Source organism: Mus pahari, chromosome 10 (genome assembly GCF_900095145.1).
Source record: "Mus pahari chromosome 10, PAHARI_EIJ_v1.1, whole genome shotgun sequence".
NCBI lineage: Eukaryota > Metazoa > Chordata > Mammalia > Rodentia > Muridae > Mus > Mus pahari.
Genome location: NC_034599.1, coordinates 80,599,104 through 80,625,858, shown reverse-complemented (window position 1 = coordinate 80,625,858; position 26,755 = coordinate 80,599,104). Strand labels below are relative to the sequence as shown.

At 41.9% G+C, this 26,755-nt stretch overlaps 1 protein-coding gene across 2 annotated transcripts in view; it reads left to right on the top strand.

Annotated features, from left to right (window-relative positions):
- The window catches only part of Ube3d (ubiquitin protein ligase E3D), a 147,200-nt gene that overhangs the window by 2,663 nt on the left and 117,782 nt on the right, over positions 1–26,755 (top strand). For both annotated transcript variants that reach the window (XM_021207638.1, XM_029543479.1), the window contains exons 2-5: positions 5,205–5,401; positions 8,508–8,598; positions 17,107–17,275; positions 22,146–22,215. In XM_021207638.1, coding sequence (XP_021063297.1) covers positions 5,205–5,401; positions 8,508–8,598; positions 17,107–17,275; positions 22,146–22,215 — 527 coding nt within the window. The remainder of the gene's footprint in view (positions 1–5,204; positions 5,402–8,507; positions 8,599–17,106; positions 17,276–22,145; positions 22,216–26,755) is intronic.

Here is a 26,755-nt window from a genome sequence, read left to right as displayed (position 1 = left end):
TTTAATCTTAATAAAATCCAGTGTCTCAATTTGTTTTAAGCAGCCTTACTTAGTGCATTAAATCTTTGCCTATCTCAACTTTGTGAATACCCCCCCCCCCAAACCTACACACCCCTAGGGTTCTTTTAGCTATGTCTTTATTTACAGATGGGTCCCGCTGTTCTAGCCAGGCTGTTTTTGAACTCCTGGGCTTAAGGAACCCTGTGCTTACCCTCAGCCTCCCAAGTCTCTGGGACTGAATGCATGGCTGACACTGGGTCAGCTTTTCTGCATTTGTTTTCTAGGAGACTCGACTTACCACGTTTGTTTCTGTCTCTGGCACACTGGATTAATTTTTTGTGTTCACAGTAAAATATGAGTCAAAGTTTATTTTATTATATATGGATATCCAGTTGGTCGGTGGTCTTTGATTACGACCGTGATTTTTCTTATGGGATAGCTCAGCATCTGTATCACAAAATCAATTCACTGTTTTTGTGAACACTGTTTTCTGCCCTTATCCTTTAAACCTGTGTCTTTATATGTTTTTTTTTCCCGATGTAGCATACACATGAGGGTTGTTTTTTTTGTCAAATAAATTTTGACAATCTATGTATTTACTAGAATTTTTACTCCTTTTATTTATTGATATATTTATTCATTGAGTTTGATCCTTATCTTTATTTAGTTAATTAATTTGTTTAGTTTTGGGTTTTTGAGACAGGGTTTCTTTGTGTAGTTGTGGCCATCCTGGAACTTGCCCTACACTCTAGGCTAGCCTTTAACTCAGAGATTCACCTGCCTTGATTAAAGATATGTGGCATTTGGCATATAATATATATATTCCTACCTAAGGGTGGAATTACTGCATATATATATATATATATATATATATATATATATATATATATACACATATGTGTTTGTGTGTTTATATTAGCATTTCAAGGTTAGGAATAGAAAATGATGGGTATAATTGTAACTTTTATTCTCCTAATGTAATTGTAGTCTCTAAGGCTTACTGTCTGTTAATCTAGGTCTACTCCTAGAAGCTTCTCGTCTTCATACAATTTTATCTAGACCTAGAATGTCTCCAGCCTCTGAGACTTGCTGCTGAATATGCTCATCCTTTCTAGCTCTTTCTGAATTCTGTCTGGATGGCTCAACTCAGCTGTTCTGGCTCAAACTCCTCTCTATGCTGTCTGATTCATTCTGGCTTCTCTCTCTCTCAGCCTTTCCTGAATTGCTCTGCTTGGCCTCATACTAATTCTGGTAATCTGTTCTCATCTTCTAGCTCCTTCATTGGCTTGCTCATTCTGTCTTCACCTGTGTCTAGCTTGTTCTCTGTTCAACCTGTCTCTGTAAAACCCTCTCAGTAAAATTTCCTTCTTCCTTTTCTCTCCCTGTGCTGCTTTCTCTTATGTAGCCTCTTTTCCTCTCCTCATGAGAGGTGGGCATATCATATTTTGTCAAATCTTTCCCTGACTCATCACTTTGCCTGCCACTCAATTAGACATCATTTTCTACACACCTTCTTCACCTTCATCATTTGGGATTAAAGGTGTGTGCTAAGGGTGTGTTTGTATTCCAGCCAGAGGGATTAAAGGCATGTGCTAAAGACTAAACCACTCCATAACTAGAAAGAGTTTTTTTCAGTAAATAACACAATGTTGGGGTTCACAGTGTGATCAAATGTCCTGCAGCAGATGGGTTCTGTTATAGTATTTGTATATTCTTTTGCTGTTCCTTTGCTCCAAGCCCATCCCCATTCCTACCTCTGGCCCCTTTCCCTTCCCCATTTGCTCTCTTCTGCATCATGGCAAATGTATTCTGTTACCGTATTTTTCTTTTTCATCTTCCTGCTTCTTTAGGACCTAATTTCTTATTCTTACTGTCTCCTTTCTTATTATATGACCTAAACCTACCTTCACCCACTTGTATATAAAAATTAAAATCTCGTATCCATGCCATCAGAGAAAACATGCTATTTGACTGAGTTTGATATAATGTAATGAACTGGATCCAGGTCCATCCAGTTTCATGAGAGAGCCATGATTGCATTTTTCTTCATGACAGAATAAAATTCCATTGTGTATATAGACCAATTTTATTTTTTCATTTATCTGGAATCATTTCCTTACCATTGTGAGTAGTGCAGTAATAAACATAGATGTGAAAAAAATCTCTGTGATAGGACACAAGAGTCCTTCAGATACACACACACACACACACACACACACACTCACACACACACAGATACATTCACATACATTCACACACACATACCCACCCACACTCATACACATATATACACACACACATACACACATACATACACACACAGATACACACCCACACACATATATACATGCACAAATATACACATACACATTCACACACACATTCACACACACATACACACCCATACTTCATACACACATACACAAACATACACACACACACACACACACAGGAATAATATAGCCCAGTCATGTCATAGATTTAATTTTAGTTTTTGAAAATTTTTCATACTAACTTCTATAGCCTCTACACCACTTTACATTTCTGCTCATAATAGCAGTGGATGAATGAATAATGACCAGAGAAAAAAAACCAAAAACAAAAGGTAAAATAAGAACCATAAAGTAGTATACTAAATAGAGAGAAATACCTGGAAAACCACAATGAAGGTGAGGGGTGGAGAATAAGTCTTTTATTTAAATGAGAAGTAACATTTGCCTAACACTGAGTAGAATGAGGTATGCACCGTGAGATGCTAAGCAGAAGAAAGCTTGAAGGAGTGGGACCGATAGGGTTTAGATCTGAAGTGTGCGGAAGGCTCACGTGTTGAAAGTCTGACCTCCCAACGTATCAGTGTTCAGAGGTGACACGATTTTGATGGTCCTCAGCTCATCAGTGGAGTAGCCCATTGACAGACTCATAGCTAAGTGGATTATTGGGAGAAATGGTGAGGGGCGGATCATGGTTAAAAGCAGCCCGTGCCCTTCAGCTCTCATTGCTTCCTGACTGCCAGGAGCAACAGTCCTTAGAGGCCGTGGACCAGAATGACCGAAGCTGGAGATAACCATGAAAATTTGTTCTTAAGTTGCATTTCTCTTGTCACAGTGACAGTAAGCTAACACACTGATTACTCCATGTCTAAGTGTTTAATAACCCGATTTCTAGTAACAAAATAAACAAAAGGCCTTGGTTTGTAGCATTGGATAAATATTTTCACCATGACACTTAGCCTGTAAGAGTTGCAGGTTCCCCGTTTCATTGGTATCCAGTGTTTAGGAACTTGCTGAAGCTGAATCTAGAAGTATATCTCTAAGACTTATGGGGCATTTAAGGACGATAACTGCTTCTCAGGGAGATGTGCGGCCCTTGGATAGCTTTAAGGAGGGTGTGGCCCCTTAATAATAATAATAGTAAGAATGCCCCAAGACACTGAAAGTGGCGTCTCAACACAGGACATTCTGACTTCCTTTGTCTGCCTCTTTACTATGGTGCACAGTAGTGTGGTATAAGCTTATCTAGGTTTTTTTTTTTTCTTCTTTCTACTCTAGTCCTGATGTAGTTTTCTCCCAGGGAACCTTATTGTTTTGCCTTTTAAAAACATTCAAAGGAGTCTTTACTGGTTATGTGGGGCAGGGCATGCCTGTAATCCTAACACTTGGGATTTAGAAGCAAGATCATCAGGAGTTCCCAGTCATCCTCCATTACATAGCTGAGTTTGAGGCTGGACTGGGATACATGAGACCTTGTCTCAAAAAGCATGCATGTATGCATATATGTATGTATGTATGTATGTATGCATGTATAGTGGGTGTGTGTGCACAACTACACACCGGGAATCTAGCCTAGGGCCTTGCACATTGCCACCAAATTAAATCCCCGGTACTTCTTTTTAAATAGAAAGTTGTCCTTCTAGACTAAGGTTTGATGCTCATTACTATTGGATTGTCATTTCTTTTAGACTTCTGGCACATAGATGACACTGTTGACTTACGCACAAACATTCATTCTCATCTATTTATATTGCTGTATCTATGCACATCCTAAAGCATGATCTCATAGAGGTATCCCTCATTCTGATCCACTGCCACAGGTCCATTCTAGCATTCTCCCTTTGTTTGCACGTAACTGTATTCTTGCACAGTATAAATCCCGTCTTTCATTAGCCGTGTGATGTTTATCTTCCTGGTCAGTCTTCTATGCAACCAGGCTTCTGCTGGCTCTCTTGTTACCTCTTCATCCCCCTGCGTGCTGCAACCTTCTTATGGACCAAGAGTCTTCTTGGGATCTATGGGTATAAGTTCTAACTCCCCAGAGAAGTGTTGTTAGGAGGCAGGGCCTCTAAGAGGTCATGAGGATGGAGCCACTAAGATGAGGGAGCTGCCTTCCTACACATCATCTTACGGAGACCGTGTGGTTCATGCAACCGCCAGTCAGATTTACAAGTTCAGCTGAAAATCAACACAAGAAAACTTACATCTGTATTGAATGTGTGTGTCAACTTTACTCCCGTGCTGGGATCTCCTAAGCAGTACAGTTGAGGACCGTAGACACACAACCCGCTCTGTTTTGGGTGTTATGTGCAATGCAGACAGTGTCTGTGCACTTTAGTCAGCTCTGTGTGAGTGGTTGAAAATGTCACAACTGAGGAGAGTAGTCAGTCATCCGAAGTAGGGGCAGCAGGGGTTCGGGTTCCCAATGGTGTTTTGAAGGGACATTTCTAAGTGCCAGCTGTACTTCAAAATTACTGCGGTAGCAAGGTGGACACCAAGCTATCTTGTGGCTTCTTTTGGCACAGCCTGTAAGCTAAGAACTGGCTTGTTTTCTGTTGTTTGGGATAGGTTCTCACTGTGGGTCCCAGGCTGGTGGAGAACTCGGGAATATTTACTCTCTGAGTTTTTACAGAAACCTTGCTGGCATCTGTGACTCTTTATGAAAATCCTGATTATCGGCTAACAGAACTTTGATTTTCTGACTTAATGCTTTTCTCAGAAGCAAGAGTTAAAAACATGACCTGGGGAATCTCACGTGGTGATGGGTACAGCCATGCCTGATCTAACCTAGTCCAGCTTGTCTCCCAGGATCTGTTTCTGTTTTCCTGGGACAAGAATTTTAGGGTCTCTATGCTGGGTTAAGGTTTTGATTTTGTAAGCTGTGTCTTTCATCAGAGAGACGTCATTCACTTGGCTTTTATTTTGTGTCATCAGTGGGCCAGAAGAAGGAGGGATGCACCTGGACATTTCCATAACGCCCACCTCTCTTTTGATGAGAACCCCTGACGGCTGCACCGAGATCCAACTTCCAGCAGGGGTCAGACTTGTACCTTCCTCGTGCGGCGGGCTGCAGTATATCAGTGGCGATGGTCTACATCTGCGCCTGCCGGTCCAGGCTGAATCCAGCCCACGTGAGTAGGAGCGGCACCCCTGGAGGGCTTTGACGTTTGTTAGTTGAACTTTTCCCTGGTGAAAAGTTAGGCAGTCAATGACCTGGAGGGGCCGAAAGGTTGGTCTGGATCAGCTCTGCCAGTTATCAGCTGTGTGCCGTGAATCTTACCACTTCCCTTTCTCAAACCTTCATGTCTTTCTTTTAACTATATGTTTAAAAATACGCTTTAATTTTTAGGGGATGTTTAGCCTCGTCGCAAATTTGAGCAGAAGGTGCAGAGATTTCCCCCAAACCGCCCAGTTCATTTCTTTAATCGTAAATGCCTGGCTCTCAGATACGAGGATAAAATTATAAAGCTGTTGTATGAAACCTGGTTGGTTTTAAAAGACTGCATAGATCTGTTTTCATTCAGCAGATAGGTTAGCTCCTACGAGGTGTGTGTGAGCCGTTTGATATGGGTGCTGGAAACACAGATGCCAACAAGCCACAAAGCCTTCTGGGAATGTGGAGTGTGTATCCTAGTGGGCGGGAACGACAGATGCTGACCAGATAATTAAGTTGGAAACAGCACAATGCTGTGGGCACAGTAAGCAGAGTAATGCCATGGGGAGTGACTGAGTTTAGTGAAGGCCACCCTGAGGGTGTGACAGTTTGAGCAGTGGAAATTATCCTGGCCTTGAAGAGACCATTCTAGATGGAACAGTACAAGTAGATGACCCAAAGTTTCCTGTGAGACATAATATATTGTTGTGGTTGGATTGTGGTTGATATACAAACTCAAAAATGCATCTCGATGCAATTAGGTTGTAAACCTTTCCTTTTCGTAAGCTCTCGTGATTTTTCTTTATTTAAATCCTGCTCACGGCATTTCTTACGATGCGCTGCAGACAAGGCAGACAGCATCGGAAGGAACTGTGTTGATGTTTCCTGTCAGAAAAAGGCTTTGCTTGTGTCTATGACAGCCTGAGACCTGATTGTTGAGCCATCTGTAGGCACTTCATCAGAACGATGTGGAGTCTGGAGGTGGGGACAACAGGATTGTCCCCCAAAGCTCATAAGAGATGCAAAGCTATCCCCTGTATCCCCTGGCTTTGGAAAGGCAAGAGAAGATGGGGGTGGGGTGGGGTGTCACTCTTTTTTTTTTTTTTTTTTTTTAATGGCTTTTGTTTGAAGCAGAGTTCTAGTTAGCCAATTACCTTAAATTACAATTTATAGCTTTTGCTGGTTTGTTTGGTTTGAGTTCTGTGGACTTTTTTGTGGGTGTTTTGTACTTTTTTTTTTTTTTTTTTTTGCTAATTTCTGAATTAGTGAATGGCTAAAGTATGCAGTAAACAATTTTAGGAAGGAGGAACAGGAAAAAGAGATGTCATGACATGCTTAAGTGACATCTGTCTGGTAAATACCTGGAATGACATTGAATCCTGAAAAGCAGGACAAAGTCACCAGGATAGAAAAGTAAAAAAATTGGCCCCCAGCGGCCACCCCTGCTACACAACAGGAACTTCCTGTTGAGTTTGGAAACTGGCACAAGGCAGGTGTAAGAGCCACCTTGTTCCCTGGGACGCTGATGGTAAGGAGAGAGGAATGGAGACCCCCAGGGACATAGACTTTGGGTTTGTTGCCTATTCATAGTCTGCAACTGAATTATTTTCAACATTTTCAGTTAATGAGCAACATTTAGTATTTTAACTGTGGACAAAATAAATCCACTGCTGTGTGCTGGTTTGTGTTTTGTTTGTGTTTGTTGGACTATTTCTTTGTGTTTTTTTGAAACATTTTGTTCAAATACCTGAAAAGGGAACTTTCAAAGCCTGTTCTGTGGTGCATGAAGAGCTGTGTAAAGCAGGGCTCCTCCATCTTTGATTGCTTTAGTGCTTTTTGCATAATAGGTGGGGGATAAGCATTTGCCGCATGAATGACAATCGGGTAGGTGAATACTGGTGTGCACCGGAATCTAAGTATTGTAGGAAGTAACTTGAAATTTTTAGCATTGTGTCTCAGGGTTTTCAAGCGTTGCATTTTCAGCTTTAGGAAGATGCTTTCAGGAGCAATCCTGACCCACACCCCCCTGGCACACTCCACTGTTAGGAGGTTAGCATAGGTGAAGGGGTGACCTTTGTATGTGTGATTTGACCTGGATACATCTTCCCCAGCCGCAACGCTCCCAGTGGCCAGCAGAGGGCAGTGTCCCCCTGAAAACGGCTTCATTCTGGCTAGCACGGTGGAGGGCTCACCTAGGTCCTCGTTAGAGATGCTCCGCATTAGAGAATAATACTGTTTATTTAACCTCCGTGCAGCAGGGATTTGTGTAGACACTTAGAGATTAACTGCGGAGATTTTTAATTGCCAGGACTTAAACTTTCTGGCATTTGAAAAAGCATCTTAAAGAACACTCAAAAGAACAGCAAGCGGATTCTATTGCTTGCTTCTGATAACTAGGAGTTCATTAATTCAGTTAGGATTTTTTATAGACTATTACTACAGTTGTTTTTTTTTTTACATAAAACTTACCTTCATTTACAAATGAGACGTCAGGAATGAGGGGAACAGCTATCCACTGCAGCTGTGTGCCCAGTATCTCCCGTGGTGCCCAGTATCTCCCGTCCCTCTCACACCCATCTCCCACAGCCTCAGCAGACACTGGATTATGCTCTTGGGTGAGGACACTCCTAAGAGCTTCGCGTTCCTTGGATCTACTCCACAGAGACCCGTCTAGCCATCCATTTTGCTTGCTCAGACTGTGTAATGTGCAGGGGCGGACATAAACCGTAAACATAAAAATGAGAAAGCCAGATTGAACTTAGATTTTAGAAGTCCATCTCTACTCATTGTTAATATAGAATTTATTGTATTTATAGAGTGAGAGAAGGCACGCACCAGTATGTCACATGGTAACCTAGGACAGCTCCTGGCTCAGGAGTTCTAAGCAAAATCTGTTGTTTTTTTGGAAACACTTGGCAGTGTTTGCTTGTGGTTGAGTCATTGGATAGTTCTAATTAAGCCCATGCTCCAGAGTAAATCATAAACAGTGTGTATTGCTGGTAATTTATTGTGCTAGCAAACTCTTTAAATATGATTATTTGTTCCAAACCTCTAAGACCCGCTGTCTTGTTGATTTCCTTTAGAGCCGACTTCAGTGTTTAATCGAGGCTTGCAAGCCCAACGATGTTGCACCTTTTATTGCCAGTCCTGTGGGGAAGTCACGATAAAGGACAGGTAAGGGGTGCGTTCAACCCTGATGAAACTGTGCCTGCTGGTGGTTTCCGGGAGTAATTACCAAGGGAACTGTGGAGGGCCTTAAAGTAAGAGCCAACTTAGTGTCACTTGGAACAAAGTGAACCCCGACTTGCACTGGGATGCTGGAGCGGAACGGGAGTCTGGTCTGAGGGAGGAAGCTGGCTGTGGTGGAAGAGCCGGGCCCTGTCCCTGAGCAGAGAACCATGGAGTTGGTCTCTCGTGTGTCCCTTTTGGTCTAAGGGTGTGTGAGGGTTTCCACGGAATGTGAAGTAGAAGCTGTGCAGCAGGACTTTTTTTTATCTGAGCTAGCTCAATCAGGGCTTTTCCTAGCTCCCTGCTTATTAAGATGGCTCATATGGAGCACGCATTCACCTTTTCTCAGTGATTAGGTTAATCTTGTAACCGGCGCTGGTGATGTGCCATAATTACCCTATGGAGAAGGGAAGGAGTCTTAGCTATGTCCTTAGCATTCCCAAGTTGGCTTCTTCTTCTCCTCCTCCTCCTCCTCTTTTTTTTTTTTTTTCCCCTTCCTCAAGTGAGCTTTCTGGTTTCTTGGGCATAAATGCTTCCTCTGAATTTTCAGCTTCTAGCGACGACTCACGTGGAAGATAGATGAAAACATTACTGTTCGCGGTATTTAAAGGAAGCACGTCGTGTTCTTTGATGGCTTTTCTAAGTCGGGTGCCTGGGAATAGCAAGGTTTGCTTCCTTTCTGAGGTCTGCTCCTCTCTCAATGTCCTTGGCGCTATAATGCCAAACCTTTGCCTGGTAGATGTCTTCTGCTCCCCATACAGAGTCCTCAGCCATTGTGGCCGTTCATTGCCTTTAGAGCTGAGGTCACCTTCCTCTGCCTACCATCTCCCCACCTAATGACACTTAGTCAAAAGCCCTCTGCCTGCTCAGCCTGCTTCTGGTTCTGCCCTGTGCAGATGCACTCCCCCNCAGTAGCTCTTTTGAAGCACAGTTGTTCTTCCTGGATGGAGTGCTGGAATCCTTTGTCCACCACGGCAGCCCCCCCAGTACTCCCTCCCATTTCAGCCCCTCCTTTAGCCTCCTCCCTCCTTGCCAAGCTTACAGGTATCACACGGGCCTGGTCATGAGCATGTGTTCCATAGCTTTGCCGGGTTTTCTGAATCCTATCTTTACAGGATATCCCCAACGTGAAGGCTACTCCCTTTCCTGAATGCAGCTCCCTTTCCTGAAGGCTACTCCACCCTCTCTTCCTCCCTGGTTAGTCACCACATGCTCGCTCAGCTGACATAGCATTCACTTCTGTTGTGATGTAGCAAGCCTTGTCTCCCTCCTGGGTTTTATCAGGTACTCTCCTGAGGTTCCTTTGCCTGTCTGTGCACGCTGGGCTTGAGGAATGGGAATAGCCACACTGACTACCATGCCCTTTGTTCCTGCTCTTGTGATTGTATAGCGTAGAGTCAGCAGGGGCAAGGCAAGTTTCCATCCACCATTCTCTGTCTCAGTGGTCTTCAATAAATCATTGCCTTCCACAGGGTCCTTATTGAGAAAATGTAGCTAACAGTAAGACTTACCTTGTAGTGCTGTTGATAGGGTCTGGTGATTCAAGTGGTTCTAGCTGTGCCTGGTGCTGGGTAAGTATTCACCATTCGCTGGTAGCTATCGCAGTAATCATTCTTACCAGCATCCCTCAGCATCAGGTGTGGTACCCAGAGAAAAAGTGTGTTCTTAGTGAGTGTTGCTGGGTCAGCTGGAGTCAAGTTAGGTGTGTGTATTTTGGCTCCTTGCTTGCCTCCTGATCTCGGCAGGGTTCCAAGGAGATGAGCTGGCACAAATGCACCCTCAAGATTTAAGGAGGTTGCACATAGAGCTTCTTTTGAGTGACTGGCACGTGTAAGAAATGAAGGGGTCTTAAATCTACAGAGAGGAAGTTGTTCCGGATCTGCACCAGAGGCAGATCCACTTCTGAAAGAGCTAAGAGATCTCCGTATATCCTGGCCTTCTCGCAATCTGTCCCAGGCTCAGGTTTAATTCTCAGATGAAATTTCGTAAACGTCTCATCTCGTGCCACATGCAGTATGCGAGTTATGGCAGGAACAGTTACACTCTTGGTTGGAGCTATGACAGAAGGAAAATGCAGTTCTACTATTGGCTGGTATTTGTGCTTTGTCGGGAGAGGGCCTCACTATCGTGCCTGTCTCTCCTATCCAGGACTGGGACCTGCTTTGTGTCAGACCTATCTGTGATTCTCCAGTTGGGAATGGGGAGCTTGTGGAGCTAGCTGATGGTGAAAGACAGCTTTCACCTTGACTGCCAGGGGGTGTGAGCTAGCTGATGGTGAAAGACTGCTTTCACCTTGACTGCCAGGGGGTGTGGCGTTCTCCCCACCTGAGAGTGGGACACGGGTGTGAACTGTGACTTTCTCAATGAGGGGCCAGAGAGGACCTGTTTGTACCATCTTAGCTTCTTCTAGCCAAAGCCTTCTAATAATTCATATTTTCCAAGCCTACCAAGAGAGCTAAGCAATGTAAATTATATAACAGAGGAAGTGCTCAACAAGCTTTTTAATTGGTTTTATTAATTCTTTCTCCCCTTTCTGGATTGTTTTTTATTAGTAAACTAGATGTTCTTTTTTTTTAAATTTTTTAAAAAATTTATTTATTTTTTTCTATGTATATGAGTACACCTCTGCTCTCTTCAGACAGACCAGAAGAGGGCATCCGATGCCATTACGGATAGTTGCAAGCCACCATGTGGTTGCTGGGAATTGAACTCAGGACCTCTGGAAGAGCAGTCAGTGCTCTTAACCACGGAGCCATCTCTCCAGCCCTAGATGGTCTTTTATTGGTAAACTAGCAAATTGTCTAGTTTAATGTCTCTTTGGGGCTGAGGATGGTGGCCTACATGTCTGTAACAGTCAGAGTAAGATGAGGGAAGAAGGCCTCCTCCCCACCCTTGCACAGCGCACCTATGTGTCTAACCTGGGAGGATGTCCCGAGCAGCATGGATCCTAAGTGGCTCAAGGTTTACATTCATCTCCATCTTGGACAGCATACAGCACTACTCTGGATGGGCTTCCTTAGTTTCTGCTCATGGATCTCACACTTGACTGAATCCCAGAACTCTGCTCTTTCTCCTTAGTAACCAGTTCTATGTGGTTGGTAAGGACCACTTCGGTGCTTCCTGAAAATAAAAGGAAGCAAGCAGTATTTGAAGCAACCTTAGGTATGTTCTCATCAATGAGTTGTATACAACATTCCTAGGAAGGTATATAGGATTATTGACTGCTTTCTTGTAAACTTTTCTTTTGGTATTTTTATAATGATGTGCATGTGTGTATCTATGTGTGGGTATATGCAGGCATGAGTGCAGTTGCCTATGGTGTCCAAAAAAGGCTGTCAGATCTCCTGGAGTTGGAGTTACAGGTGGTTGTATGGCGTGGGTGCTGGGAGCTGGGCTCACGTCCTCTGTGAGAGAGGTACGCTCTGAGCCATCTCGCAAGCGTAGGCCTTCTTCTGGTCATAAGTTACTTTAGTCTTGGGGGCATTATTTCCTTCTCTGTAAAATGAAGCAGCTGGGTTAAAGAAACCCTTGAGAGTTCCACTAGCATGAAAGGCCCTGATCAGTGAAACCCCAGAGCTTGTGCTGTGGGCCCGTTTGATTCTTAAGTATCCTAGTTCAAGGCTGACCCAGGCTCTGTTCTTTCCTTTTGAATGAGGAAGATTCTTTTTTCAAGGAAAGTGCAGAGGTAAGGTAGGAAGACATTGAGTTGGAAAGACTCGTTAATGGTTTAATTCTCAGCACCAGGGTAACTGAACTCTGGGAATGATGATAGCCAGTCTCATCATTCAGGGCCTCACATTCTCAGCCAGTTTGTTTTGGTTGCCTAATAATTAATGACACCTTTTTTTTTCTTTTTTTAAAAGATTTATTTATTTATTATATATGTGTAAGTACACTGTAGCTGTCTTCAGACACTCCAGAAGAGGGCATCAGAACTTGTTATGGATGGTTATGAGCTACCATGTGGTTGCTGGGATTTGAACTCTGGACCTTCGGAGGAGCAATCGGGTGCTCTTACCCACTGAGCCATCTCATCAGCCCTTTTTTTCTTTTTTTAAACAAGACAGTTCCTCAGCCGGGCGTGGTGGCGCACGCCTTTAATCTCAGCACTCGGGAGGCAGAGGCAGGCGGGTTTCTGAGTTCGAGGCCAGCCTGGTCTACAAAGTGAGTTCCAGGACAGCGAGGGCTACACAGAGAAACCCTGTCTCGAAAAAACAAAAAAAAAAAAAAAAAAAAAAAGACAGTTCCTCAATTTATAATTCCTTTAGTCCAAGTCTTCCTACAAAATTTGTCTGGATATGTGCATTTTTTGATTATATTCTTGTTGAGACCAAACAGTTCATCCTATCAGGCAGCAACTGATACATTTTCCTTTCTTTGTAAGTAGTCTAACAAACACCCAGAAGTCATTGTGTTTGGATTTCGTTATACCTCCTAGACATAGATTCATGTCAGGCTAGAATGACATCAGTAGCCAACAGATTCTCCACCCACACTGTCTATGGCATTGTCCTGAGGTCCATGGACCAGGCCCTCCTGTTGCGAACACTGGTGATGGTTGGTGTCAGCCCCAAGCTCACGGAGCCACACTGAACTCCAGGAGAACGGCCGGATGGGCTCTGTGGAAACAGATGTCACAGCGTCCAGTGCTTGCGGGAGTCACTTGGCAGATCAGCTCTAATTGTAGCTGAAAATAGTCTTGTGCATATAATCACTTGTTCATAACAGGAACAAATAGATTTAATCAACTGTATATACATTATGGAGGAACACCTGCTTTGCATGTCCAATTCATGTGCAATCCCCGTCCTCCTGCTCCCCTCCCCCCAAACAACATGTTTTGTAAACTGACCCATTGGCAACATTATATAAACTTTGCAATATGATTATATATTACAGATTAATCATGGTATATACAGACAAAGATTAGAATGTATAGCTAGTTTTATAAAGCTGGTAGCATGCTTGCTAGGTGGTGTTACCTAAATTTACTTAAATTCTGGTAGCTGTATTTTGAGCTTTCATGTTTGATATTTTTTTCTGGAGGTCTGTTATACTCAGTTGGTTATAATCCAGTCTGTAAAAAGCACTGTTGTATTGCTACTCATGAGAAACTGACTTCAGGACAAAGGGACATTTATTTCCACACAATGTTTAAGTGTCAAAACTTTATCAGTTGCTTTTGTTAGAGTTATATGTCGCATGTCATTATTTTCCAAAAATGTATGCTTCAAGTGCATCAAAAATAAATAGCAAACTTTGGTTTATTGGAAATGTATATTGTTTCTCACAGAAGTTTAGGTCTTGGAGGAAAACCTAAGTTACTGTTTCTCTTTCTTTCTTTCCAGCAGATTTTTGCTAAGCTACCTTAAATTAGAAATAATAATAATAATAATAATGATAATAGTGTGTGTTTTATTTTGACCACTTCTTGTAAAGTAGATGAAAGCAAAATACACTTTTTAGTGGGTTTTTTTTTCAGTAGATATATTTTCAATAGAGCTGTGATTTAAACACATCTTTTGTTTTTGAAGGTTTCACTCCTCCCCCCCAAAACATCAGAAAAATCTTTTTCTATTGTAAAAAACCCTTTTATTTTTGCAGTGAGTTGTGCATTATGTACTTCTTTCCGATGCCTTCTGTGCATGCTTAAAGGATCCATTGCGGTTGTTATTCACTGTCATGTGGGGTCAAGTTTACGTTGAGATTTCCTGTTTTGTGTTACCGTGTGTCAACTCTCTTGGGTCTTGCTTCACTTACATTTCTCCAATCATGCATGGTTCTTTGACATTCTGTCCTTTTGCGTTGCATTGAGGTTCTGTACGGGCCCTGTAGGCACAATGTCAGGAGACAGAGAATGTTAATGGAGAAGATTCAGGAACCTGTGTATGGCCTAGCTCCTGCTCTCAGTTCCCTTCTTAAAACACTGGAATGCTCCTACTATCCTTAGGACCAAGTCCTATCCTTTCCCAGCAAGTAACTCCCCACAGAAGGTGTGGTCATTTAACTGCTGAGCCTTTCCTAGGGAGGAAATATATTGTTAGGGAGGTGAATGTATTCCAAGGGAAAGAGTGGTTTTAGAGCCAGAAAGACCCTTGCTTCAGTCTTCGCCTCTAATTCTGTTGGACCTATGAAGATCTTTTCATACTCTGAAGCCCCATTTCCCTCCTCTGTGACAAGAGCCTTGTTGTTTTCATCTCACGAAGTGTCTTGAGCATTCAACATGGTAAGGTGTGTGCATTGCCACCACGGGTCTTATTCAGTGCTTCTACACGTGCACACTCTCAAGAGTACTATAGGACACATTCGTGGCTGGCTGGGCAGCTTCAAGAATTTCTCTCTTGCGTGGGCTCTGCTGCAGTCCATGTGAGTGATTGTTCACATTCTCATTGGGGGACCCTTGTCTGCTCGTGCGATATTGTTCCAGGTACAGAGTACAAGATCCATGTCAGGTAGGTCCAATTGCTGCTTTGGCTGAGAAGTATCCCCTACCCTAATCAGACAGTGTTTCATTGCAATCCTTCAGTTGTGGCTTTTAAGGTTTTACCAGGGTGACAGCATTCAGGAAAGTTCCAAGCCTGCATCCTTACCAGCTATGTGCAGCTCCTGGTAAGATGCAGTTTCCCAATCGTGGATCTTTTTTTACTGTAAGCAGTGTTGCCTAGCAATACATGTGATGCCTAGGATCATACCTGGTTTCCAGGGTAACGAAGCTTGGTGGTTATTCCAAAGGTCAGGTCTTCTGGCAGCAAGGGAAAAGGTTTGTTAATCCTTGTACCCCAGGATGCAGCAGATCCAGCCAGGAGCCTCACATGTCAGACTTACTAAAGTTTACTACTCTAGGAAATACTTAAGAAGTGTGTCAGACAGCAGGAATACAGCGCAAAGATGAAGAGTAGTGCCTGCCTTTATGTTGTTTCTTCCAGTGCCATAAATTCCTTTCATTGCCTGGGGAATTCCAGGTTTATTATCCTTCAAAGGCCAGCTCAGATATTACCTATTCTCTAAAGTTGATAAACGGGAGTATGTCTTTAGTTCTCTCTATATATCCATCCTGTAGTCACCAACTGGTTTGGGAGTACTCTGAATCCCTTAAAAATAAAGTGTAGATTCTGTGTTTCCATGGGAATGTATGGTTGGGAAGGGAGCGGATGCTTTTTCCACATTTTCAATGGGATCTGTACTGTCTCCCTCCCCCTCGTTACCTTATTATGAGCTTTCTTACGCATGCCTTCCATTGCTTGCTGAATGTCTTCTATACTTTCTACTAGAATGCCTACAAAAGGAAGAGACTGTATGCATGTGCTTGGGTGTCAGATACCAGGTCAGCATATTACCCGTCCCATAGCGAGCCCTCAGAAATGTGTGTCGATAGAATCACCTTAGCACCCTCCTAGGCCCTGCAGTCGGAATAATGCTGGGGGTGTCCCGTTGAAGTTAGCATTCCTCTTCCCAGTTTTGTCCCGTAGAGTTACAAATTAAATGGCCTAACTCTTCCAATCTGCCATTGCCATTTTTTGATACTCATAGATGATTGGGAGAATCTAAGAAAAAAGGCTAATGAAAATGATACACTCATATATTAAATATTTTATCTCTGGTCTTCTAAGTACATATTAATTTATTTGTATTTTTCTAGTGAGAGAAATAGTAGGTAGGTGTGACCTTAAGCAAAATTTCAAGTTTACCAGCTGATAACCTTTATTATCAAGTTATCAAACACGTGCAGTTTCTGTGTGTGTGTTCTTGGGACACAGGCCTCCTATGTGTGTATGCAATATCTGTGTGTGTCTTCTCGGGGCACAGGCCTCCTATGTGTGTATGCAATATCTGTGTCTTCTCGGGGCACAGGCCTGCCATGTGTGTATGCAATATCTCTGTATGTGTCTTTTCAGGGCACAGGTCTCCCATGTGTGTATGTAATATCTGTGTGTGTCTTCTCAGGGAACAGGTCTCCGATATGTGTATGTAATATCTCTGTGTGTCTTCTCAGGGCACAGGCCTCCCAAGTATGTATGTAATATCTGTGGGTGTCTCCTCAGGGCACAGGCCTGCCATGTATGTACACAGTATCTATGTGTGTCTTCTCAGGGAACATGTCTCCCAGGCATGCATGCATGCAGTGTCAGACTGTGTCTTGTCAGGGTACAGACCAGCCATACCTGTATGCAGTGTCTCAGGGCATAGGCCCTTCATGTGTCCTTGCAGTGTTCCTGGAGAGGATGGTTACTAAGTCTCCGTCACATTAGAGTAGCTGATTTGTGAGTAGGGAGCCTGTTTATATTTTGTAAAACATTGTCTATATGAGGCATATATTACTTTCATAATTGGGGGAAATTGACACTGCAAGCATGTGGCTAATGAGCTTCCTTCATCTTTCATGCTGATTTAATTAAGAAAATGTTGCCGTATGTACAGTGAAATAAAAAGATGCTGTTTTCTTCTTTCCACCAGGAAGTTCCTCCGGGTGCTCCCGCTGCCGAGTGAGAACTGGAACGCTCTGGTCGGAGAGTGGTGTTGTCATCCTGACCCCTTTGCTAATAGGTCTCTTCATCCGAGAGAAAATGACTGCTTTATTGGGGACTCTTTCTTCTTAGTGAATTTGAGAAGTGATTTGGAGCAGGTAAGAGTTGTACTGAAGTCTTAAATTGGTAAAAAATAAATAAATAAATAAAATATATATCTATATCTATCTATCTATCTATCTATCTATCTATCTATCTATCTATCTATCTTTTCAAAATGCATGTAAGCTTAAGAGGCTGATTTAGATACCAGTTTCCCTGCTTTTAATTCAGGGTTTGTAGAAGAGCGTGTTCTTAAAAAGCCCGAATTCATTATTTTTTAACTGCTTCCTTCCATTCTCCAGCTCTTTACCTAAATGAAGAGCTTTAAACTCAAGCAGCTAGTAGGATCTGGAAGAACATTCCTGCATGGATTTGAGTGTGCTATCATTTCCCACACCAAATGCCCTGCTTTCTGGACATCATAATCTGCATTATAATCTGTGCATTTTAATCTCAAAAGTCTTAGTAAAAGTGCAGGAGTATTAGCTCAGGATATCCACTTTGCGATTATCTTACTGTGTTTGCCCAAGGTCTAGACTTTTTATTGATGTTGGAAAAGCATATACCATCAGAAAAAAAGGAAAAGAAGCTGGTGGGCGGGGATAACCTATGCTGTGGGGCCTACACTGGTGCTTAGCAGATGGGGGTCACATACTCTCCTTAAGCACTTTGTTTTAAGGAGAAGACAGCTTCCTCACACCCCCAAAATAAGTGGTTTACTACTCTTTAAGGGGAGATCAACAGGGGTTGGTATGGTTCTTGTAAGGAGTTCTTGCCCAGATGGCCAGTCAGTAGAGACATAATTTGAAACATCAGGAAAATCAATGCTGGACAGCATTTGTTTCAATGGTGGTCCTTACTGGCAGGAATTGCATTTTCAGTTTCAGCTAGAACTCAGTTAATTTACATGTAATAAAAGCTGCAGCCTGTGGCGGCGGGACAGCTGGAAGCCACAGCTAGCTTAGAAGGACATTGTGAGGAAGATGAGGGGAGGGGGTTCATACATCCAGATTGCTGTCAGCTATAGGTTCTTAGTGCCTCACCTTGCTGCAGAAAGAAATCCACTTGTGTAGCTCACTGTAAAGTACTTACTTAAGCACTCTGTCCTTTTAACAGATGAATGATTAGAAGTTAATATAGATTAATGCCATAGGCTTAAATGTTTATTTCCATCTAAATTTAGATAATTTGTGTCCATGTGTTTTCATTTTTATAACTAAGCCACCTACTTACAAAATATTAGAAGGTGTGAGTGGAAAAACAAGGGGGAAAGAATGAGGAAGAGAAACAGAGTTTCTCTTTTTGGATAAACTGTGACAAAATATATCCTCCACTCTTACCTTGTCACTTATATTCTACCCTTTTAAAGAAATTCCTTTTGAAGAATTTTTTGTCCTGGTAAATGGTAGTCCTGTACTTTGTATATTAAAAGAGGATTCTTGTATTTAGACATTGCAGTTTTCACTGTTAGGGGACTGTGGGAAGTGGCTGTCATGACAAGGTGCTGGTGACAAGATTGTTTTCAAGTTGGTCTGGATGGAAGTTTCACTTTAATTGCATATTGTCGCAGTTGAAAGAGTGCCTGTGACCAAAATAGTAACATAAATTTGGAGCCACTGCTTAAACACTGTTCTCAAGGCTCCGGTGGGAGCAAGGCTGCTCTGCGCTATTGAAAACCTATTCCTCATATCACTCGGCCTAGCCATCCAGCCGGCTTTGGAAATGTCACATGGTGACACAACATTCTAATGGCATCTCTTGGGAAACATTTTCTTTCTGTGTGTGTGTATGAATGTGAGACAATATCAAGGGTCCTTAGAAACTGAAACAACACAAAAGAAAATAAAATCTCAGACAGGATGCTAATCCAGCTCTCAGAGCACCACTGCCATCTCTCAGATATATTGATTTAATTAGTCCTCAACAGTGTCTGTCTTTGAGGTTTGCTCCGTAGCATTCCCACAGTGTTAGGCGGTTTCATTACACAACTTCGTTTTATTATCTTCTTGAAGCTTAGCTAGAGAAAAAAATGCCTTGCAAAGTGGAGTTTGTATTTAAACGGAATCAACATGCTAGAGTATTTTAATTAAAAAGGTCGGAGTTTGAGAACAGCACACACATAGAACCTCATATGCTCCCATTCCTCCATCCCTCCTTGTATTTATAGCATTGTACTTGTGTCTCATTGATGCAGCAGTATGTGTTTTCTATTTTCAAAAACCCTCTGCAGAAGCCAGTGTTATGATTCACTTGTCATTTCTGATATTATTTTCTGGGCATCCCAACATATTGAATATTTTACATCTTATATTAAGATAATACAGGTGGACCTCAATCTTTCATAAAAGTCATAATATGATTCAGAATTTAGGAAACAGAAGCTAGGCATGGGCGTTATTATGCCTGTGGTTCTAGCTCCACTGGAGAAAGACTCAGATAGGAAGATGTCAGTTCAGGAGTTCAAAGCCAGCCTGATCTCATTTTATAAAGACAACAAAGACTTAGACAATACAGTCACACTTCATTTTATTTTTTTAAAAGAAGCAAAATTGAATTTGGAGTGATTACTACTGGAAAATATGGCCAAGACTGACTTTGTCTTTTACATTTTGGGACACTGATTTCATAACTTTTGGGTTTAAGAAATGTCTTTTGTGAAATCCATAATATCTGCATAGTACTCTGATCATCGTAATTACCACACATGTTTCATTTGCCCTCTTTTTTCTTGCTCAAATGATTAAAGCAAATTATAGTATTATGTCATTTCTCCCTATATTTTAATATGTGTAGGTCTAAAATTGGGAATTTAAAAATATTACAACTAGCATTATCATGCCTAATAAAATCAGGCCATATACAAATCACGTTAATTAATTGTCTTCAAAGTATTTAGGTTTATTTGAATCAAAATCCACTTAAAAACTGCTTTTCATTGATAAATTTTGATTATTCATTTCTTATAAAGTTATAATCTTTTTTTTTTTAAAAAATAAACAAACAATAAGATACATTTATCGAAAATTAAAACAGTGGCCAGAGAAATGACTCAGCAGTTGAGAGCGCTTTTTGCAGATGACCCAAGTTTAGGTCCGACCCAGGCAGCTTACAACTGTCTCTAATTCCTTCTCCAGGGAGTTCAGCACTCTCTTCTGGCCTCCATGGGCAGGTGCGCACGCATACATACACACAGACACACACAATCCCATTTTCTGGTCTGAGTTAAATGAAATCCTTTCTAGCTTCAGAGGTCCAGTAAAACCCTTCATTTACATTCTTCTTAGACAGCGAGGCATCCTTTAAAAACGAATAGCTTTAATACCAATTGGAGGCTGCATGGGTATTTAGATTCTTAGCCTGAGCCTGGCGATCTCGGCCTTTAAGAGTGAGTTGTCTGGCTTCGCAAGCTCTTTCCTTTCTGGGCATGAGCAGTTTGACACTCCCTTCGGTTCAGGCTGGGGTTCTGTTGCTTCTGATGGGAATGACTTTGTCCAGTGATCTGATGTGGCAAGGCTCTGCACCTGTTCTCTGTGTTGCGCTGGGTTTAATACGGTTAATGCCTAGACATGGCACGACCTGTAGGCTTTGCATGGGGACTGTGCCTGGTTAGTGCCAGAGGCAGCATGAGCAGGCTTGAAGAGATTATATTTGGTAGTTTCACTAGCTGGGAGTTGTAGAGAAGGATCACAGAAGCTGCGTAAGTTCTGAAGCTAGAGAAAAATGGATAGGCTTTGAGTTATATCGAAGGTGCTCTCCTCAGGAGGCCTTGTGGAGCGCAGCCATTGGGTAGTTGTGGATTTCTACTAACAGCAGATTTAAAGCTGAATGAACTGATGTAAGATGTGTATTTTTCCTATTTTTATCATTTTCCTTCATTTTTATTTTATATGTGTGGTGTTTTGCCTGTACGTATGTCTGTTTAGCCAGTGCATGCAGGGCCTAGTAGAGGTTAGAGGAGTTATGAATGTCTGTTAGCCATCATGTGGTTGTACACTGCCATGTGGGTGCTGGGACTCAAACTGAGCTCCTCTGGAAGAACAGCTAGCACTCTAACCGCTGAGCCATCCCTCTAGCCTCTCTTCCTGTTTTTAAATTAAAGTTTTAATTTTTTTTTTTTAGTCAAGGTTTCATTGTGTTAACCAAGGTGATCCATCTGGGACTTGCTATGTAGCCCAGGCTTTATAAATGTTGGGATTCTAGCTGTATAACACCACGTCAGCTTCCTTAGCTCGCTTTTTTTAATGACATCTGCCACATTGTGATGTATGTGGGCATGAAGAACACTATGTAGCTTTAATGAGGGTCTCAAAAAGCACACTTGGTACTGATTAGATGAGTGCCGGCATTTAAGCCCCATCCTACTGACTTTGGAAGTTTGAAGTTTGAGAATGTTTCAGGAATTTGTCTCACTACCCATCTCTACAGTTACAGTGCATATCTTAAATGGAATAAATAGAATTACATGAACAGCTTAGGTATTTTTAACTTCTGAATTATGGGTGGCTATGATTCGTAGGTTGCTTTTACATAAATTATACTGGACACAGAGTCAGTATATGAGTTAAAACTCGAAGCCTTAGGTACTCTCTGAGTTAGGGTAAGCCATCAACCATTGCCTTTGTCACCCACCCATCTGCCCGTTCTTTAGAAGTATGAAGTGCTTGTTCAGAGTATTCGGCAATGCTAGGATTGTCAAGAAGTGGCTAGGATTGTAAAATCAATCTATGTATTATTCTGTCTTTGGACAGGAGAAAAATTATCTCTGAGCCTGTGAATTATGCACACAAGCTAAATGTATTCCTAGTATTTACTCAAGGGCAGAGTAGAATGTAAAGTTCAATGTATACCCTGGGGACTATGTTAAAATTATATATTCCTTTTAAGAAAAGTTGAATGACATTTAAATGACATTTTTCTCTTCTACAGGAACCAAAAGCAAATACCAAAGTCATTTGTAAGCGTTGCAAGGTAACGTTGGGAGAGACCGTGTCATCAGGTAGGAATTTCATAACACAAGGCTGAAATGACTGCCCTCTTACTTAATAGCCAAACAGATTTTATAGTCAGTATGTGGGAAAGGCACATAATTTATTTATTTGATATAAAGGATGGTTTAAAGAATAGAAACCACCTAATGTTTCACCCAGTGTGCCAGTATGTTTGTACATTATGACCTTTACAAGTGCTAGTTAGCATTGAGAATCTGGGGGTTGTCTTCAATGGTCCATGTTCTCTTTGTAGTGTGTAGAATTTATACTTAGTTCCAACGTAAGGAAGGTTGGAGCCTTTTTCTTAACACAGTTCTCCAGTCTAAAGAGTTAGTGTCCAGAGATGGGAAAGATGTTTTTCTTGACTGCCGTCTGTCTCAGGGCCCTGCCTTGCCATTGGGAGTGGGAGGGGGCTTGTTGAAATTCTAGGAAACATATTCTGGGTTTTATACTTTGTTCTGTATTCTTTATTTTTATTTTTCATAAAGGCTTTTAAATTTTATTGTATGTGCATGAGTGTTTTGCCTGCATACATGCATGTGCATCACATGTGTGCCTAATGCATGCAGAAGTCCAAGGAAGGCATCTGATTCCCTGGAACTAGAATTACAGATGGTTGCGAGCCCTGATGTAGGAACCTGGGTCCTCTTAACTACTGGACCATCTCTCTAGCTTCCCTCTTTGTTTCTTTGCTTGTTTGTTTGTTTTTCTCACTTAAAATATTATTTGTAAGTACATGTGCACAAGGGAATGTGGAGGTCAGAACTCTGTGGAGCTGGTTTATTCCTTCCACCTGTACACAGTTTCCAGGGTTCAAAAATCAGGTTGCTGAATTTGCCTGGAAGCACCTTACCTGACCCACGGCTGGCATTGTGTCCTTGTCTTTTTCTCAGTGGTATTATACTTGCCATAAACTCTCTATTATATTACTTTAAAATATAACAATGAAACCTTTGGTAATTAAAATGCTATTTAAAGATACAGTTTAAAATGTCTAAAGAGCAACAACATACTGTAATTTCATCGGTGGTGAATCATCATTTTTAATACAATTAATTAGAAGATTTAACTACAGCTATGTATTTAAAGGAAAGCAGATAGTGGGTTTTGTGTATTTGTTTCGTCACTGCAATCTTACTGGTAGTTATTTTGTCTGAGTAAGCAGAGAAGGGAGCATGCCCCATAAAGATACTCCTGAACGTATTATCCCTCACCTCTTCCTTGCCTGAGCATGAACATGGCCTTTTATATAACAGTTTTAAAAAATTAAGGCTTTTAAAGAGACATGTCCTGGATGGTGCATGAGAACTACACTTATCTCTGAGTGTAAGGACACATGTTTAGAATGTATTTAGGAATTATGCTGGTTTAATATGTAGTGTTTGAAAGTTTTCCTCCTGCGCCCATGATTTCACTAGCCCTGCATAGTTGGCCAGAAATGGTCTTCTTCTTTTTGAATGGGCCTTCACTCCAACTAGAGAGCTTTTTGTGACCGCCGAGGTACTGCACCTTCAGGGTTCTCGTGCCCTGCTGGTTCTGGTTTATAGGAATCCTAGCAACCGCTGGTGGTTTTCTTCCTTTGGAGACTTGCATGCCACCGAAGGCAAAAAGGAATTATTTATACTCAAGAAAAATAAGGACATACAGATGCTGAATATGTGTATAGATTTGGAAGCTAATCTGTTGAAATAACAACAATGAATAGTAGAGAATTTCTTAAAAATCTTTGAATAATTTTGAATGTCAAAATTCACAGACAGAACAAATAGATAAATTTAGAATTGAAAACTATAGTGTCTGAAAGAAAAAAATAATACTAGATGATCCAAAGCACAGATTTGAGATAAAAGATTTTTTAAAAAAGTGTTGAATTTTTAGGCTGATTAAAAATGGCTAATCCAAAGGACACAGAGGAGAAATGACTGAAACATAACAACAGAAACTTAGACTTAGGGGACAGTATCAAGGTTTCTTTCTTTCTTTTTTTTTTTGTTTTTTCGAGACAGGGTTTCTCTGTGTAGCCCTGGCTGTCCTGGAACTCACTCTGTAGACCAGGCTGGCCTCAAACTCAGAAATCTACCTTCCTGCTTCTGCCTCCCGAGTGCTGGGATTAAAGGTGTGCACGACCATTGCCTGGCATCATCAAGGTTTCAGCACACATGTAAATGGAGTCTCAGAATGGGTGGAGAAAAAGATGTCATAACACAACTTTCTGAAAATCTGAGAGAAACGGGGTGGAAGATAATAATTTTTATGAGAAGAATTTAAGTGAAGCCCAGATGGTGCGAAGCTGCTGAAAGGTGGCGATTCAGAAAGGGTCAAAGTACAGAGGGGAAACCAAACAGAAGGGGGTTTCAGAACACAGCTAAAGAGAACTCAGTCTCAGGAAACTGGTGACCTCCAAGCGATATCAAAGAAAGACACCCAGAGTGCTGTCAGGAGGCAGAGACAGGTGGATTTCTGAGTTCGAGGCCAGCCTGGTCTACAGAGTGAGTTCCAGGACAGCCAGGATTGCACGGAGAAACCCTGGCTTAAAAAACAAAAAAAACAAAACAAACAAACAAAAAAAGAAATGTTTCTGGATAAATATCCTGGATAAATATATAGAAAGAGAGCATTATATAGATAGACCTGTTCTACAGCAACCCCTGATAGGCTGAGTTCTATAGGGTGGAGTGCAGGATGCTAAGGCAGGGTCTAGGATAGCACACAGTAGGAGGAAAGGGTGTGGGCTATGAAGTGTAAGTGAGGGAACTGCCACCAAAGCAAAGTCACCAAAGAACCAGGCACACCTTCCCGGCAAGGCGCCAGGTCTCCGTAGCATTCGCTCTGATTTCTTTGGAAAGCACAGACAGGATTGAAAGCCAACACAGAACAGAGAACATTGTCTCCACAAAAAGCTGAGCTTCTAAAGGCTGCCCCCTCCCCGCAAGGTGTGGGTTGATCAGTCTTAGCCACTGTGGGAACTTGAGTTATTTAACTTAGTGTTGTCTACTGGAGACTAGAAATGTCAGGAGATGCTGTCAAAGTCGGACGCCTCTCACCTTTGGAAGCAAAGCCTTCGTTGTAAAGCAGATCCTTTCATGTAAGTTTCAAGTACAATGTTTGTTGTACAACTAGAGCTAACTAGGCACGTATGTTAATGAGGATCACCCCCCAAACCCTCATCTTGGCTTTCCACAACTGGGACCAAAACACCTGAGAAGAATGTAAAGAAACAGAATTTATTCTGCCTCCTGGTTTCAGACACGTTAGTCCTAGCCTCTGCTGAGCGTGGACCTGTAGGGAGACTAAACACTATCACAGTGGCTCAGGGTGGTAGAGGCTGCTTAGCTAATAGCCAACATTGGGACTTGGGGCTAAGGTACAGACACAACCTCCCAGGACCACCCTGCAAAGCTACCTCCTCCAGCTAAGGCCCTCCTAAACTCTCCATAACTTCTCAGAATACTGCTACCAGCTGGGCCTCTGGCCTTCCACATGAGCCTGTGGGGACATTTCTTATTCATCACAGCCTTAACAGGAACTGTCACAAAGAGCTAGCAGTGGAAATACACTTCTTATTGTAATTTTAATATCGTATATAAACTGTAAGATATGCTTTGTATATTTAACAGTGTACAAGACAGATCAGAAGGTGGCTGGACATGGAATGAATGTACTCATAAGTGTGTCTGTCAGAAAATGTCTAAAGCTGTACTTCTTTATAATTGACACTGGCAGTTCAGGGGGTTGTTGATAGGGGACTAGATCCAAGTTAAATCAAGAATTATAAGCAGAGGAAAGATGAGAAGAATCTTTAACCCTCACACTGAAGCGCAAAGGTAATGTGTGGGGTACAAACAGAAATGTGGAATGAGGTGATCCACTGTGTGTTTAATTAATTACACTTTTTGTGGAAAGAGGAAAAGGATGTTACTTGGGCTGAGTTTGAACGAAGAGTCTCCGAGAGTTCTAAGAAATGATGGATAATCTAAAGATTCAAGAGGTACAATGACTTCCTATTCAGTGAGGCCCAAGTAAGAAAAATAAAAAGAAATCTGTGTCTATGTGCATCAAAGTAATGCTGCAGAATGAAAAGCAAAGAAAAAAAAATCTTAAAAGCAACCAAGGGAAAAAAATGACAGATCACCTTCAAAGAATCAGCAGTAATGGAGATTTGAAGAGAGGGAACGGGATTGTCAGTGTGCACAAAGAAATACCTGTTAACCCCAGGACTGTAGAGCAACTGAAAGCGCCCCCCCCCCCAACAAAGAAGCAGACAGAGCGGGTGACATGCCGCTGGCTGTTTCCTATTAAGAGAAATTCTACCTGTACTCAGATAGAAGAAAGTGACCCCAGAAAGCTCAAGAAAGGTTGTCTGTGGGTGACAGCCAATGAGTACCTGCCACGTGAAACCAACCAGCTTAGGGGCTCTGGAATTAATGATTGCCAACAGCTGAGACCTAAAGGGTCACTGTGTGACATTAAATGACTCAGTTCTATATGTGACAGTAGGACCTCAAAACAGTAAGGTGAAATTGACAAAAGTGAAAGAAAATGTATGTT